Source organism: Mandrillus leucophaeus, unplaced genomic scaffold (assembly GCF_000951045.1).
Source record: "Mandrillus leucophaeus isolate KB7577 unplaced genomic scaffold, Mleu.le_1.0 Scaffold640, whole genome shotgun sequence".
Classification (NCBI taxonomy): domain Eukaryota; kingdom Metazoa; phylum Chordata; class Mammalia; order Primates; family Cercopithecidae; genus Mandrillus; species Mandrillus leucophaeus.
In genome coordinates, this window is record NW_012106920.1 from 97,111 (window position 1) to 116,013 (window position 18,903).

Here is an 18,903-nt window from a genome sequence, read left to right on the forward strand (position 1 = left end):
TTTAGATAAAACAGAATACACATTCTCTAAAAATTCATGAGTCACCATTTTTGGGTGACAATATTTGACATTCTTTCCTGGCTGCTTGGTCCATCTGTTGAATCTCTTTATAAAACCTCCTTGGATTCCAGAGGCAAATATGCTGATGTTGAAACTATATCACAAAGTTGCAAGTTCAGCTAATTTTGAAAAATTTATCACTGCACTAGCTAGCCACCTTATTAAATTTTTCCCATTACTTTTTGTTTTTACAAATGGATCTTGATCTCTATATTTGAGTATAATATTCCTGAAAATTATTTAATAACTTTATTGGCCAATGATTTCTTGATTGATATTTTATCCATAAGAAGTACCTTATTTGTAAGGATTTTTTTTATCACAGGGGCCATTTTATGCATATATGGAATTTATACAGTTATCGCTTACTTTCAAATGATGCTTTATCTACAGTTGGATCATTTTGCGTGGGAGACATAAACTAAACTAACTTTACTTACAGGTGGGAAAAATTTATCTGGTATAAATCCTTTTATTTGAGTATCTAAATATGCCTTTAACAATAAACTTGTCCCTTACATAGTTTCATGTTCAGCTTGGTTTTCATCTCAATTTAATAACTATCCCAGTAACAACATCCTATAAAATTTAACAGGAGAAATCAATGTGCATTTCCTGGTGGGTAGTGTGAGTTGTCTAGTTTAATAATTATATGTTTAGTCATTTAACTCTCATGGCATACAAGTAATACTAATTATTAACATCTCTTACATCAAAATGCGTATCCAAAGCATTTGTTAAACCCTTCTTTTACCTGGTCCCTTTTATGCTTCCTTTTGCTTTTATTTTCAGTAGTATAGGAATCATCTTATAAGACACTATACTATGCTTTAAAAACCATTTTATTTTCTAAGAGAAGTAAGCATACTTATATCAGGTACAAAAGCTTCAGTGTTCATCCTCGTGAGCTGGTGAGGAAGATGTGGAATTACTGGTGTTACGTAGAGAAAACACCTTTGACAAAGCTGAAGACATTTTTGTCAGCATTTTAGATCCTTGTTTGGAGACATCAGACTTGGGAGTTTCTGTGGACAAAGTAAACAAGAAGAATGATATCTTTATTTTTGGATGCTGAGGTCAAATACCTTGCCTAAGGTCATATGAGTAAAAGGTGGCCCAGCTGGTAATAGGGTCCAGATTTTCTGACTCTCATGACATCATTATGCCTATTGTACTATAAGGCTCCTTTAGTCAAGTATGCAAAAGTCCATTTCTCTTTTCTTAGCAGAACACTCTCTGAAAATGTCTAATGAGTTAAAAGCAAAAGTAACCTTCAACTCTACACAGTGTGGACACCTATTTCAGAATGCTCAAGAGAAAGTAGAAGCACATTAAAAATACTATAAATTCTCACCTACTTTAAGTAAATTTTCCATTGACTGACCCCAAGTGATTATTTATGTCATGGAAAATAGGATTGTGTAGGTAATGAAAGAGTTCCTATTTGGATTTTTTTGCACCATTTATTCAGCATGAGGTTTTAAAGAATATAATCATCTCAGTTTAACAAAATTATTATTTTATACATAAAGAAATAATTTTATATGTAAAGAAATAATCATTTATGTGCTTTTCTGATACTTCATAAGTTGTGATAGGGTTACTAAAATCCTGTATTTTCTTGATTGTAGTACATGACACTCAAAAGTTATAAATTTTAATATAAAACTTTAATTCCCAGCTTCTTTTGAAAAAATGGAAGAACTAGGAACAATCTAGCATGCCAATGATTGTAGCTGAGTAGCAGCTGCCTCCTTCAAAGGCAGCATGCCATCTCCCATGAGTCACATACCCCTTCTCAACCTGCTGCTGTTGTTTATGGTACCTACCTTGCTCTTATAACCATTTGAGTGTGTAGACAGTGATGATGTCGCATGAGATTGGGATTTGAAACGTAGCTCTGCTGCTTGTTAGCTGTGGGATAACCTTGGATAACGTATTGTCATTTTTTTCTTTAATGATTCTCACTTTTTTTCTTTAAATAAAATGGGAATAGCTAGGGCCTGATATATTTTAGTTATATTATCTATTGTCCCTTTGGTGTAAAGATAGAGAACTACATAATTAACTGAAAATTGGTATTTATACAAACAGTAAGAATATTATTTCAATCCCATTTTGATAATATGCAAGGGGAGAGTCACTTATTTCCAGGACAGTAATAAAAAATTCTAAACTCAAAATGATGCAGTTGAGAGTTTAATTACACTAGTTGTTAAAATAGTACATTTTGTACCTGAAGTGACTTCCTTTGAGGGATTTGCACTGCCAAGAACATCCTTGGATCTTTCAAAGATGGTGATAAACTGCCAAGGTAAATTGAAATACAAACTGAGTCTTTCACTGGACACTAAACACTAAATATACCCATAAATCCTCAAATCCACTAGATATACCTATAAATACCATTACAGTATTTTACATAAAATATATCTGTGCTCTGCAATCTCAAAGAATTGTTCAATAAGGCTGAGGCTCATAATTTTTGGAAAGTAAGATGCCTAAGATTGACACTTGTTATGAATGCAGGCTTTGGCTAGCACTAAATGAGGGTCAATGGTTCAGCCACATTAACTCATGAAAAATCTCAGCTCTATCTGCCCCCTCTATCCTTTGATTGAATTGAAAAAAGTTAAAAATTCTTTTCTGAAAAAAGATGTAATAGTAAGGGGAGAAAAAAGGATGTTCACTTTGTAACCCCAAATTTTCTTTTATTGAAATCTTAGCCACTGCAGAGTCTGGAGCAATAAAGTGACTCTGTGGACCTGGTTGTGCTGGGATTGTGTCTCCAGTACTAGCTTTACTCTATAGACCTTTATCAATTTTGAATGCAAGAGCAGCAATTGTCCCAGAGAGGCATAAAGTAGCCTGGGACAGGTGGTGGGGCTTCAGCTATTCTGAAACTATTCTAAAATGGTAGATTTGAAGGGTACCAGAATTCTGTAGCTGTTCTAAAATGTCATCTGTTAAAAATCAATAAAACAAGGCTTAAATACATGTAACATAAGAGGAATGCGCAGTGTCTATATCAGGCAAAAAGCAACAGATACTATTACAAGAGTTTTACCATAGTTCCTCCAAGAAGACTTAAGGGTGCTCACATATGAAGCTATTGGAAACAAGATAACTGAGGAATAAAATGGGGCAGAGACAATGTAAAGTGCTGATTCTCAGTTGTGTATCCATAAGTTTAACCAACTAAAGATAAAATAAATGAAAAATAATGGACAGCTGTATGTATACTGAATATGTATAGACTTATTGTTCTTGTCATTATTCCCTAAATAATACAGCATAAGAACTATTTACATAATATTTACATTGTGTCAGGTATGATAAGTAATCTAGAAATAATTTAGAATATATGGGAGGATGTGTGTAGGTTATATGCAAATATACCATTTTATATAAGGACCTTGAGTACCCCTGAATTTTGATATCTTTTGGGATTCCTGGAATCAATCCCCTACAGCTATGAGGGGATGATAGTACTTAAGTTATGCTGAAAACGTGTATCTGTTTGTTAGATACAAGAGTGCTTACCCTTACTTAATGGAGCATTGTTAAAATCATGACTTTAAAGTTTTTAATCTAAAAATTTCAAAACCTTGGCTATGTCGGAGTTGGCATCTTTTGACCTTTTCCTTGAAAGCTGTAGATATTGTCTTTGTTCTTTGTATGTTGAATCATTTTGGAATGTATCCTGCACATTATATGTAAGTAGTCAGATTTTTGGTCCTTTCAAAATCCTGTAGAGGATATGTGTGTGTGTGCATGTTTTTTTATTTTGGTAGGTAATTGACTCATTATGTTCAGATCACATATCCTACCCTGCCTCTCATGGCTGTGGTTTCAATTTAATTTCTGTTTTCAAAATTTTTGTAGCTTTGAGTATCCTTATGTATGCACTACTGTTAAGAATGCAGTTCAAGTTCTCGAAGACTTTTGTCTTTGTAACTTCAGGTAATTTCCAAATATGTACAATTCAGAGGGGGCATTATAAACAGATTTTTGAGGTTCCCCTTTCTGTGATTTTCCTCAATGCCTGACTCTCATTAGCCCCCTTTTCTAGTTCTATGGCTAAAATGCTGTGGCTTTAGCCTCTGTGTGTGTGCTGTTTCTAGTTTATATCTGCATCTACCACTAAGAGTAAAGTGACAAGAGAAAGCAGAGAAAAGCACAACAGGCTCAATCAATACTCCTTAGTCTACTGAGGACCCTTTCCCTATTGGTCAGAGAAGAATTTTCTTTCAGAGTTTTAAGTGGTACCTCAGCGGCCTCTGCTGCTACTGCCATGCAGCTTCACGAGGGGACCTTGCCTTGAGGCAGGGCCAAGGAGGGAGAAAAAGTGGGGATTCTCCCCAGATTCTCCATGTCACGGGAATCTCCTAACCGGTAAGAAAACAATGGTTTCTCTAGGAGCTATATTCTATCCAGTTGATCTATGCAATTCCAGGATTTGAGTTTCCCTGAGTCTTAGAGGATATGCAAATAAAATAACAAAACCCAGGAAACTCACAATGGCATTGGCCATTCTTTGAGTTTTGATTCCCCTGCCTAACTCTTGTTATTTATTTTTCAGAATCCTCAGTAGTTACCCACAGTGTTTAGTTGTAATCACTGAGAGAGGTAAGATGGAGCCTGCCTACTCCACCTTACCCAGAACTGGATTAGATAACAACTTTACCCATAATTTTACCATGGAAAAGGTAGCAAAGAGGGAAGGAACAAAAGCAGAAGGAGTCCAGATTAGCCAGAAATTCCACTTGACACACTGAGTGTCAACAGGTTCTTAGATTAGAGCTTCAGCATTTCCCTTCTGTTGCCATATAATTTTACTGTAAATTATAGTGTAAATTTACATATATGCAAATTATATGTAAAGTGTGGCCAAAATGGAGCCTGAGGTAGTTAAATAAATACTTATATTCACAAATGAGGATTAGCTTCAGTGGGTGACAAATCCAGTATCTCTGAACATTTAAAAAAATATATCTTAAGTGTAAGTTATAAGATTTTAAAAGTTGGTTCTGAAAATTGTACTATATTGCGATATGAGAAGTAACTCCATAATTGATAGCTTATGTTGTATGTGGGGGTGGAACGACCCACTTGAAGGGTGATTAAACTGAACCAAGAAAGAAACAATCTGATTAAAAAACACAGACGAAGATATGTAGCTTCATTTCTCATTGGAAACTTTATAAGAAAGATTTATAAAGAGGAAATTTTCTTGGCTCACACTGGGGAGTAGGTGGGCTTTGTGGAAAGTTGCCAGTAAAGAAGTAATGTTTAGGAATGCAGAAAAATAGAATTAGCACTCACTTCCTGCAAGCCATGCCCCTTCCATGTTTGAAGCTTCTATTTTCTCCCCACCTCCCCAAGTTTCTCACTTGAGTCTACTCATCCTAGGTAGGGCCAAGTAATTCACTCCCTCTAGTGTTTTGCTAGAGACTGTAGTAACAGAGCTAATAAACAGAATTGTACTTAGATGCTAGGGAGAACCAGTATATTACTTTGTGCACCTAAACAAGAAATGATGACTTAACCCAAAGGATTTTGTCAACATATTTTAGTACACCAGGGACAGACCTCAACTAGGAAGAGGGAGAGGGTGTAAGAAATTGTGAATAGGAGAATGCTTTCTGATATCCTTCAAATCATACCACACAGTCCCTGACTGAACTATGAAAACTGAGTTGTTCTTAACTAGATCCTAATATATACCAATTAAGGCTAATTAAAAATACTTACCTTAACACTGCTTGCATGCTCTGGCTTTTGTTCCTGAGAACTTTCTGTAGAGATTAAAAAAAAGTAAAATAGTCTCTTTCTGAAGCATATATATTTGTTGACACAAATCTGATCATATTACTTATTTTTCACCAAAGAATCATATAATTTAAGCAGGTCGAAGAAGTTGTTATTTTAAATGTATAAGCAATTGGGAACAACACTGAAGTAAGTGAGAGCCCTAGAATGTTGGGGCATGTCTTAGCCCTTCAGTTAGAAATTTAGAAATTATGAAAGATGAAATGTAACATAGTGGGAGAGGCAAGCTCTGTAACTTAGTAGCTATACATCTATGTGCAACTATTCAATCCCTATAAGCCTGTTTGTTTACCTGTGAAATAAGGGATTACTCTCTAGATGATTCTTAAAAGCCCTTCCAGGTCTACCACTTTCTTTACATGCCTACTTAAAAGCAGCTTATTAGAATAAAGAGGAGAGTACGGGTATTATTAAATAGTAACTTCTGGGAGAATCAGGAGAGCTTCGAGGTAATGCTCAGAGGAAATTTGGTGGAGTCTATAGAACCAAAAGTTGTCTGAGTTCCAGGGGAGGTCAATATATTAGTGAAATAAATTCAGGCAAGGAGGTAGAAATGACACTGTGAGAGAAGCTTCTCAAGAACCCACTGCAAGGGAAGCAGCTAACCTGCTAAGAAGGCAGAAACCCTGTATTTAAATCTTAGCTTCATTGCTTAAAGCTGTGTAAACACTGAACATCTAACTTCTCTGACTCTGTTTTCTCATACATAGTACGTGAATGAGACTGTCTTCCTTGGCTGTAGATATCATATAAGAAAAAACTATGCATTTTATATAGCTACACTCCTCACGAGCCAACACAAGCAATAACTATCTAAAGTACCCTTTGGGCCAATATGGGTTCTAAAAAAAAGTAACAGTAAAATCTCAATCAGCTCAAATATGAGAAGTGATTAAAATATCTGACAAAATTGGTTAGATTTCATTGTTGGTTGATAATCTTCCTAAAAAGCACCTAAATATATATTGCACATAATTGAACAGATTTTATTTTAAATGAATGAGAACATTTGGGTTTACTACAAGGGCAATGATTCCAAACACAAGTTTTTAAGTTTCTAAGGTATATGGGCTTCCAACTCCCCAGAAAAACTAGGAAGTTGTTTTGATGAAGAGGCATAAAAAATTTCCTGATATTTATGGGGCCCCAATTTTTGGATTTAAGTTATTTGAGATTTTATTGTATATATGAATTAGGAATGAATATATCTGGCCTTGATCTTTCCACTTAATTTCAGACTTAAATATCCAATTGCTTATGTGACATCTCAACTTGAATGTCTAAAGGATACCTCAATCTTAACGTAACCAAAAAAAAGAATTCTTGTACTCCTCCTTCACCTTTGGTTGATCCAATAGTCTCTCCTATCTCATTAAATCCCTGTATCTACTATAAACAAAGTAGTGTTTTAGGCTCTTGGTGATACAGCTGTTAACAGACAGAAATCTCCACCTTTATGAAGCTTACATTCTAGAGAGACAGTCAAAAAAACAATTAAAATACACACTATAACAGAAAGTGCTATCCAGTAAAGCAAAGAACTGGGATAGGTAGTGCCCTGATCAGAATTAAGTTGCAGTTTCAGAGTGTGGCCAGAGAAGACCTGAGAAAGTGACATTTGGGCCAAGATCTGAAAGTAAGGAATGAGCAATGCAGATATAGGGGAAAGAGTACAGGAGGATCAGCAAATCCAAGGGCCATTAATATATAAAGTGTTTGCGGAACAGCAAGGAGGTTAGTGTGATTGGAATGAATTGAGCCAGAAAGAAAAAGAGGAGTACCTTAGAGGGGGAATAGGATGTTAGGGTGATGCCCAGATGATGTAGGGGTTTGTAAGCCATTGTGATGACTTGAGATTTGGTTCTAAATGAGATGGGAAGTACAGTCATGCATTGCTTAACATGGTTACATTCTGAGAAATGCCTCATTAGGTGATTGCATCATTTTGTGAACATCATAGGATGTACTTACACAAACCTAGATGCTATAGCCTACTATACACCTAAGCTATATGGTGTGGTATGTCTTCTAGGCTAAACCTGTACAGAATGTTATGACACTGTATACTGGAGGCAACTGTAACACAATGGTAAGTATTTGTGTATCTAAACATAGACAAAGTACAGTAGAAATACAGTATTATAATCATATGGGACTACTATTTTATACTGGTCCATCATTGGCCAAAACATCATTATGTGACACATGACTTTACTTATTAATGTCTGGAATTACCTTGTTTAAGTCTTTACTCTTGGGATGGGACTTCCTACTCCGAGTTAAAGTGTAAATTCCATGAGAGCAAAACCTTTGTCAGTCTTGTTCAGACATGGAATCTCAGGATACAAAGAAAACACTCAGCAAATCTTTGGATGAATGAGTCAGTAAATGATTTAATTGAACATCTGTGATATTACTAAAGGATATAAGTACTAAGCAAGATCACCAAAATGAGTTGGAAAAAGCATATTAAAACACTGAATTTAGAGGCAGGAGACGTGGGATGCAGATGGAACTTTTGTTTATATATAGATTCACCGGATACATGTGAAGGATTATTACTTGGATATATTGCATAATGGTGAGGTTGGGCTTTTAGTGACCTATCACCTGAATAGTGAATATTATACCCAATAGGTAATTTTTCAGCACTCACCCCCCTCTTCCCTTCTGGTGTGCCACGTCTGTTACATTGGTCTGTTTTGGACTCTGTTTTTGACTCAGAGGAATGTTGGATGGGTCACTGCCTTTCCCTGAGCTTGAGTTTCCTCATCTATGAAATGAGTATGGTTGTATGAAACAGTTTCTGTTGGCATCTAGCAAAGTATAATTCCACAATTCAGACATTATAGGAGTGGTTTTTGTGAAATCTATGATATGGTCACTGAATTCTGGCATACTTAATGCTATTTTATGGATTATCTTAATAAAAATGATTTTCACTTTCAAATTGGGAGAATATGTTGAATTGGTTGCATGTTTGAAATAGTAATGATAAACTTGTGGTTTGACTTTCAATGTGACTTTATACCAAACATGACACTCTACCTCTTATATATGCTATTATTGTTAGAACCATATTGATCCTCCCTCTAAGGTCTTGACAATTAGAGAACCTAAAAGTCGTTACAAATTTTCTAAGGAGTCAGTACTATTAAGGAATGAATAAAAAAAAAATAGAAAAATGAAAAAAAAAGTGAGGTACATCCTAGCCAGATTTTAATATGAGGGAATAAATTTAGCTTTAAAAAGAGGCATAATCCTTCAAAGAAATAGTTAAATTCTAGTAGCATGGATTCTGGCTCAGATATAAACTGCTGTTACAATACTCTCTATTTTGTAGATATTTCACAGGAGTATGGTAAATGTGAATTCATGTCACTCCGTATACTTGATACCACAATCAGTGATAAAATCTTAACGGTAATTTAGGCAAGGCAAAGTATTTAACTCATTTTAACACCTGAATGAGGTAATACTGGATCATTTTCTAAAGTAGATAAACTCATAGAAAAAATAAAGCCTGTATTAACTTCAAGTTTGATAACTAAAAAAAAAAACCACACACACATCAAAATAGTAGACATTTATCTTTGAACACTTCCTAATTTAAGAAAAAAGAGTCCAACCTTCTAATATTTTAGCACTTGGGTCTGGGCAACAATCTTCATCCTCACTAAAATAAAAGAAAAAGAACATCATTTAGGGTGAATTTGATAAATGAAGAAGTTACTGATTAAGCAAAAGAACAGTTAGTCTTCATATGGAAAGAAAGCTTAAATAATATACTATTCACTGAGATTCCAAATCAAATAAAAATGATTTCTGATTGACTTTTTCCCCTACTTTTAAAATTGTGGTTATACATACATTAAATTTACAATTTTAACCATTTTAAGTGTACAGTTCTATAGCATTAAGTACATTTGCAGTGTTGTGCAACCATCACAACCATCCAGCTCCAGAACTTTTTTCATCTTTCCCAACTGAAACTCTATACCAATTAAACATTAAAACCTAATTTCTGTCTCTCTCCATCCCCTGGGAACCACTATTCTACTTTCTGTCTCTATGATTTTGACTATGCTAGGGACTTCATATGAGAATCATGAAATGTCCTTTTGTGCTGACCTATCCCAATTAGCAAAATATATTTGAAAGTTCATACATCCAGTAGTATGTGCCATAATATCTTTCTTTTTTAAGGCTGAATAACATTCCATTGAATATTTATAACACATTTTGCTTGTTTATTCATCTATCGATAGACATTGGGATTGCTTCCACCATTTGTCTATGGTGAATAACGGTGTAGAAATATCTGTTTTGGTCCCTGCTTTTAAGTATTTTGAGTATGTACACAGAAGGAGAATTGCTTGATCGTAGGGTAAGTCTATATTTAATTTTTGAGAACCCGCCCAATACTGTTTTCCACAGTGTCTACACTATTGAAATTTCCACCATTGATGCATAAGGGTTTCAATTCTTGACATCCTTACAAGTACTTGTTTTCTTTGCCTTTACTTCTTTTTTCCCTCCCTCCTTCCGTCCCTCCCTCCCTTCTTTAGTTATCTTAATGTGTTGAAAGTGGAATCTTGTGATTGTGATTTGCATTTCCCTAATGATTAGGGAAATGATTGAAAATCATTTTATGTGCCTCTTAGCCATTTGTATATTTTCTTAGAGAACTGTCTAAGTCCTTTGCACATTTTTAATTGGGTTGTTTTATCATTGTTGAGTCACAGGAATTATTTATATATTCTGAATCTTAATTATTTACTATATGTATAATTTGCAAATATTTTCTCCCATTCCATGGGTTGACTTTTCACTTCATTGATGGTGTCCTTTGAAGCACAAAAGTTTTAATCATAATGAAACACAACATACCTATTTTTCTTTTCTTTCCTGTGCTTTGATTTCATAACAACAACAACAACAACAACAAACACTGTTAAATCCAATGTCATGAGGCCTTTCTCCCATGTCTTCTGACAAAAGTTTTTCTAGCTCTTATGTTTAGATCTCTGACTCATTTTGAGTTAATTTTTGTATGTGGCATAAGGTAAGGGTTCACCTTCATTTTTGTTTGTTTTTTGCATGTGAGTATCTATTCCCATCACCACCTGTGGAAAAGGCCATCCCTTCCCTCATTAAATTGTCTTCGTACCCTTGGTAAAAATCATTTGACCATATATGGAAGGGTTTATTTCTGGGTTCTTTATTCCATTTCTTTGCTTTATAAGTCTGTCTTTATGTCAGTATCACACTGTTTGATTACGGTAGCTTTGTAGTAAGATTTGAAATCAGTAAATAAGACATCTGCATCTTTGTTCTATATTAAGATTTTTTGCCTATTAAGGGTCTCTTGAGAAACCAATGAACTTTAGGATAAATTTTCTATTTCTGCAAAAAAAAAATTATTGGTATTTTGATAAGGATTCCATTGATTCTATGGATTACTTTGAGTAGAATTAACATTTTAACAATATTGTCTTCTAATCTATAAACATGAGGTGTCTTTCTACTTATTTGCGTTCTCTTTAATTTCTTATAGCAATATTTTGTAGTTGCCAAAGTACAAGTCTTTCAATTCCTTGGTTAAATGTATTCCTAAGTATTTTATTCTGTTTGTTATTAATATAAATGGATTTTCCCCTTAAATTGTTTTTAAATTTGTTTTCCCCTCAATTTAAATTGTTTTCCCCTTAATTATTTTTAGATTGCTCATTGTAATTATACAGAATGCAGCTATCTTTTCTGTGTTGATTTTATATCTGGTAACTTTGCTGAATTAATTCATTAATTACAACATTTTTTATGTGTTCTTCAGGGGTTTCTACATTATGACCATGTCATCTATAAACAATAATTTTTCTGCTCATCCAATTAGAATGCCTTTCCCCTTCTTCTTGCCTAATTTTTCTGACTAGCATTTTCAGTACTGTGTTAAATAGAAGTGGCAAAAGTAGTCACTGTTTTTTGTTTGTCCCTGATCTCAGAGAAAATACTTCATTTCTTCACCACTGAGATAGATATTAGATACAGCTAATATCTACAATATTAGCTGTAGATGTTTCATATATGACCTTAACAATGCTGAAGTAATTTCCTTCTCTTCCTGCTGTGCTGAGTCCTTTTATCCATGTAAAAGATTTAACTTTTGTCAAACGGTTTTCCTGCATCATTTGAGATGGACAGGTGTGTGTGTGTGTACGTGTGTTTCCCTTTCATTCTGTTAATGTGATGTATTACATTGATTTTTATTGTTGTTGTTGTTGTTGTTTTTGAGACAGGGTCTCATTCTGTCACCCAGGCTGGAGCGAAGTGGTGTGATCACAGCTCACTGCAGCCTACCTCAACTTCCTGTTCTCAATAAATCCACCTGCTTCAGCCTCCTTCGTAGCTGGGACCACAGGTGCACGCCACCATGTCTGGCTATATTTTGTATTTTTTTTGGAGAGATGGGGTTTCGCCATGTTGCCCAGGTTGGTCTCAAATTGTCGGGCTTGAGAAATCTGCCCATCTTAACCTCTCAAAGTGCTGGGATTACAGGCGTGAGTCACTGTGCCTGGCCTATTGATTGGTTTCTTTGTGTTGAAACTTGTTTGCATTCCCGGGATAAAACCGACTTGGTCATGATCTATAAACCTTTTAATATACTGATGAATTTGGTTAGCTAATACCATGTTGAAAATTTTTGCATCAATATTCATCAGTAATATTGTTCTGTAGTGTTTTATTGCTGTCTTTGGTCTTGGCAATAATGTAATGCTGGCATCATGACTTTGGAAGTGTTTCCTCTTTTCAATTTTTTTGAAAAGTCTGAGGGGGGTTAGAGTTAATTCTTTGAAATTTGTGACATCCACCAATGAAAGTATCTATCTGGTCATGAGCTTTTCTTTCTTAGGAGGTTTTTCAGTTACTGATTCAATTTATTTACTATTTCTAAATTTGTTCACTCTAATTTAGCATAATTCAGTCTTGACAAGCTGTATATTTCTAGGAATTTATCCATTTCATCTAGATTATCCAATTTGTTGGCATACAATTATTCATAGTACCCTCTTTTAATCCTTTTATTTCTATAAACTCAGTTGCTATTTTACCTGTTTCATTTATGATTTTAACTGAGTCTTCTCTTTCTTTCCTTAGGTAATCTCGCTGAAGACTTGTCAATTTCATTGATTTTTTTTTTTTTTTAATGAACCAACTCTAAGTTTTCTTGATTTTCTCTACTTTTTTTATTGTCTATTTTATTCCTGGTCTAATCTTTATTATTTTCTTCCACTTAACACCTTTCAGTTTGTTCTTTCTCTAGTTGCTTAAGGTATAAAGTTGTTGGTATAAGATCTTTCTTATTTGATTTATTTATGACTATAAATTTTCCTCTTAACATTGTTTTTGTTGTATTCCTTAAATTTTGGTGAGTTTGGTAAGTTCTCTTATTATTTCTTCTTTGACCCATAAGTTGATACTATATTGTTTAATTTTCACATTTTTAAGGGTGTTTTGGTTTTTCCTTCTGCTATTGATTTCTAGCTTTATCCCACTGCAATTTGAAAATATATTTTGTATGTATTCAAACTTTTAAAATTTATTAAGACTCATTTTGTGGCCTAAGATATAATTTATCCTGGAGAGTATGCTATGTGCATTTGAGAAAACTGTGTATTTTGCTATTGTTTTATACATATATACAAACACACACACACACACACATATATATTTAACTATATATATATGACAGGTTGAATAAATCCATAGTTTTATTCACATCTGTATTAGTCTGTTCTCATGTTGCTATAAAGGTCTGCCTGAGACTGGGTAATTTATAAAGGAAAGAGATTTAATTGACTCACAGTTCTGTATACCTAGGGAGGCCTCAGGAAACTTACAATCATGGTGGAGGGAAAGCAAACATATCCTTCTTCCCCTGGTGGCAGGAAGGAGAAGTGCCAAGCAAAAGGGGGAAAAGCTCCTTATAGAACCATCAGATCTTATGAGAACTCACTCACTATCATGAGAAAAGCAGCATAGGAGTAATGACCTCAATGATTCAATTACCTTCCACCTGGTCCTTCTCACAACATGTGGGGATTATGGGAACAACAATTCAAGATGAGATTTTGGTGGAGGCACAGCCCAAACATATCAACATCCTCTATTTCCTTATTTTGGTTAGTTGTCTCTCCATGATTGAAAATGGCATATTGAAGTCCTTTACTATTATTGTAGAGCTGTTTATTTCCTCTTCAATTCTGTTAGTATTTGTTTAGTATATTTTAGAGCTCTGATGTTTGGTGCATACAGATGCTTCTCAACTTACAATGGGGTTACGTCTCAATGAACCCATTTTAAATGGAAAATATCATACATTGAATATGTATTTAACACATCTAAGCTACCAAACATCATAACTTAGCCTAATCTACCTTAAATGTGCTCAGAACACATACATTAGCCTACAGTTTGGCAAGATCATCTAACACAAAGTATTAAAACTATCATATAATATATTGAATATGGTACTGAATATGTATTCCTTTCACACTGTCATAAAATTAAAAAATTGTAAGTCAAATTTTCACTAAGCTGGAGACCATTTGTATATGTTTTTAATTATTATCTCTTCCTGGTAAATTGATGCTGTTATCATCATACAATGTCCTTTTTTTCCCTCTCTTTTGGTTTCTATTTGCATGGGGTATATTTTTCAATTATTTCACTTTCAACCTACATGTATTCTTAGACCTAAAGTGAATATCTTATGAATAACACACAGTTGGATTCTGTTTTTAAAATCCATTTTGTCATTCTATCTCTTTTGATTAAAGTGTTTAACACATTTATACTTTAAGTAATCAGTAATAGAGAATAACATTCTTTTGCCATTTTGTTGTTTTCTGCATCTTACAGTTGTTTTGTCCTTCATTTCTTCCATTACTGTCTTCCTTTGTATTTAGATGAACTTTTTAGTGACACATTTTAATTCAGTTCTCATTTTCTTTTATGTATATTTTAGGAATATTTTCTTTGTTGTTATTACAAGGATTATGTGTAACATCCTAAAATTATTATTCTAATTTTTAATTGATACCAAGTAAATTTAATTGCATACAAAAACTCTACTTTTTAACACATTTGCCCCCTACCCACTTTATGTTATTGAGGTCCCAAAATTATACCTTTTTATATTCTGTACCCATTAGCATAAACTTATAATCTGTTTTATTCATTTGTCTTTTAAATTCTTTAGAAAATAAAAAGTGGATATATGAGCTAAATTATGATAATACTATTTTTATATTTGTTCATGTATTTACACTTGTTAAAAATTACATAGTTTCATATGGCTCTGAGTTACTGTCTAGCATCATTTCATTTATCTTTTTAACTTGAAGAACTTTCTTTAGCATTTCCTGTCAGGTAGGTCTAGTGTTAATGAACTCCCTCCGCTTTTCCTTGTCTTGGAATGTCTTAATTTCTCCTCATTTTTGAAGAACATTTTTTGCTGGATGTAGAATTCTTGTTTGACAGTACGTTTTTTTCTTTCATTCCTTTAAGTATATCATCTCACTGCCTCTTGGCTTGTAAGGTTACTAATGAGAAAATCACTAATAGTATTATGAGGGTTATTTGTACATGATGAATCACTTTCCTTTGTCTACTTTAAAGGTTGTCTTCTGACAGTTTGATTATTATGTGTCTTAATATGATATTTTTGTGTTTATTCTGCTTGTAGTTTGTTAAGCTTCTTTTATTTGTGTATGTATGTCTTTCTTCAAATTTAGGAAGTTTCAGCCCTTGTTTCCTCAAATTATCTCTCTGTTTCTTTCTCAATGTCTTCTTCTGGAATTTACATAATGTGTATATTATTCTGCTTGATGGTGTTTCAAAAATCCTTAGGCATTGCTTATTTTTTTTTCTATCATTTTTCCTTTTCGTCTTTAGACTTGGCAACTTCAAATGACTTGCATTCAAGTTCACTGATTGTTTCTTCTGTCTGTCCAAGTTTGCTGTTGAACTTCTCCAATGAATTTTTCAATTCAGTTATTATATTTTTCAGCTCCAGAATTAATTTTTAATTTTCATGAGTACATAATACTTGCACATGTTTATGGGTTACATGTGATGTTTTGATACAGGTATACAATGTGCAATGATTAAGTCAGGGTAATTGGGGTATCCATCACCTCAAACATTTATTGTTTTTTGTGTTATGTATTAGGAATAGTCCAATTCCTCTTTTTTAGTTATTTTAGAATATACAATAAATTGTTGTTAACTGTAGTTACCCTAATGCACTACCAAAACCAGAATTACTGTCTGGTTCTTTTTTATAATTTTCCTATTAATATTTTAATTTTGTTCATACATATTTTTACTAATTTCCTTAGTTCTTTGTCTACCTACAATTCTTGAACATATTTAGGATAGTTGTCTTGAAGTCTTTGCCATGCAGGTCCAACTGATATGCTTCTTCAGGAACATTTTCTGGGTATTTTATTCTTTCCATTTGAATTTCCCCATTTTTTGTATGCTTAGTAATCTTTTGTTCAAATATGAGTACTTGAAATAATAAAGAAGCCACCTCTTCTAGCTTTTGCTGATTGGATGTGGAAAATATTTACTAATTAATGAGACTTTGAGCCTTGGAAACATTCCAAAGTAAAGATTTAGGGTTTTTTCAGATCTTTCCCTTGATTGTAGTTTTCAAGTCTATATTTGTGCATCCCCAAACTCAGTTTTTCTGGGCCGCTTGTAAATGATTTAATTTCCCAAAGAGTCACTTCCTGCTCCTTCTTAGGAACTTAGATGTTCTGTTGTATCTCTCTCTTCCCATAATTTCTTGCCCAAGGTGTTTATGGTTCTGCAGTCCCTCTGTAGTTTTCATGCATTATGGCACCTATCCACTACTTTCTGTGGTTTCCGGGCTTAGAACCAAACTATGACACCATTGCCTATCTGAGTTCCTAGTCAAGTGAAACAAAAATAATTTCTTAAGAAAGCCCATAGATAGGTCAGAACAAGATCTATTCTGTTCTTTCCACCAAAAGGAGGAAACTGGAAATTGGGCTTCTTTCTCTTGACTGTGTTACACCATGCTGGGAGGAAGTTGGATGCAAGAGCAAGTTAAACTTCACAGATTTTTTAAAACTATTTTGAATGTGTTTTTTCCCTTTCGCTCTCCGTTCCTCCTTCCCTTTCTTCACCCCTCTCTCCCTCCCTTCCTTCCCTTTCTTTCATTTTTTGCTTTCCTTCTTCCTTTTGTTTCTCTCTCCTCTCTCTTTCTCTTACACTCTTTTTCCTTTATCTCTCTTTTCTTTCTCTTTCTTTTGTCTTCTCTCTCTGTGTGTCAGAGTCTTGCTCTGTTGCCTAGGCTAAAGTGCAGTGGCAAAATCATAGCTCACTGTAACTTTGAACTCATGAGCTCAAGCAATTCTATCACCTCAGCCCCCTGAGTAGCTAGGACTAGGTGCATATGACCATGCCAGCTAATTTTTTATTATTTTATTTTATTTTAGTATAGTCAGGGTCTTGCTATGTTGCCCAACCTGACTTCAAACTCCTGGCCTCAAGCAATCTTCATGCCTCGGCCTCCCAAAGTGGTGGGATTACAGGCATAAGCCACCATAAGCAGCCAGCTTTTTCTTGATTGAGTGTTCATTTGGTTGCTGCAGACTGTTGTCCAGAGCTGTTATAAAGTTGTGTTAGTCAGATTGTAGTTGCTTATGTTTTGTTTCCATGGGGAAATCAGAACCTTGAGCTTCCTGGTATTATCTTGCTCTAAAATCATTTTTATTTAGTATTATTTATGCCTGTTTTTTACTTCACTAAAATAACCAATAGAGAGGTTCCAACATTTCTAGCTATGTATGTTAAAAATAACCTATTATGCAGGAGAAAAGAGACAATGGTGGGCCAAAAACAGATGTCCCAAAATAAGGCCATGTCAAAAAAAAAAAAATACAATTCCAGCATGCTGAGTGAAAAAAAAGTCACTAGATTTTTCTGTGTATAATTTGAGTACTTCTCCCCAGATTAAAAACAAAGTTCTCTCTTCCAAGTTGTGTATAATTTTATAAATGCAAGCACAAATTTAGATATTTTCACTATTCTTGATGGAGTTGTGAGATTTCAAGTCTATAGTGCACTTTGTTCCTCTCTGTCCCCTATCACTTTTACAGTCCATACTTTGCCTTTAGTGTCATCCAAACTTGGATTGTCTTTCACTTGTGTAAATGCTATCCATTCTTAAAGAGCCATGTCAAACTCCAGTGCTTTCTACAATTTATCTCTGAATGCTAAAACTTATATTTCTTTCTCATTCCTTTGGATTTTTCTTATAGGCAATGACAATAGCTTTCTTAAGAGAGCTAAGCATGAACACTTTTGTAGTCATACTGCATATTTCATTTCTGGGCCATTATCTCTCTCTCAGGTTAGAAAATACCCTAATACAATAGCAAATAGTTTATATAAGACACTGATACACTAGAAACTGGTTTCAAAACTAGGACATAGAGGCCAGGTATCTAAAAATGGAGAAGCAGATAGCAAGAAGTGGCTTTGGAATTATTCACAGTAGGGTGCCAGGGAAGGGAAGCAGTGGGGGAAGGTCTGAAGCTAAATACTTGCTCAATTACAGTTTTGCCAGGGGCCCCATTCTACTCATAAGCTCTACTTTATCAGATTTCTATATTTGTACTGCTTTAATTTCATATACCCAGTAGATGAAATGAGATCTTCTTGATTGTATGAAGATGAACTCATAATTCTGTGTATGAAGTAATGTGTTGGTTCAGTAACAAGATTCTTTTCTTCTTTCTGGAAAAGGACAAATCAACTATTACACTAAATGGAGTTTGAAATATACTTTCTTACCTTATGGTATTTTTTGCAGTATAATCTACATTTTAATGGAAAAAAGTTCCAGAGATTAGTTAAAAGATGGGTGAGGCCTATAATTCTAATTAAAAAGTGTCTTCCAATATAATTAACTTGAAA

General features: G+C 34.1%; 1 protein-coding gene across 1 annotated transcript in view; it reads right to left on the reverse strand.

Annotated features, from left to right (window-relative positions):
• Nucleotides 1-884: 884 nt before the first annotated feature.
• Nucleotides 885-18,903, reverse strand: part of FSIP2 (fibrous sheath interacting protein 2) — a 96,206-nt gene continuing 78,187 nt past the window's right edge. Inside the window, 4 exon segments of the mRNA XM_012000866.1 lie at nucleotides 885-1,085; nucleotides 2,297-2,366; nucleotides 5,815-5,858; nucleotides 9,522-9,568. Of these exon segments, the coding sequence (XP_011856256.1) occupies nucleotides 949-1,085; nucleotides 2,297-2,366; nucleotides 5,815-5,858; nucleotides 9,522-9,568 (298 nt within the window). The 3' untranslated portion in view covers nucleotides 885-948.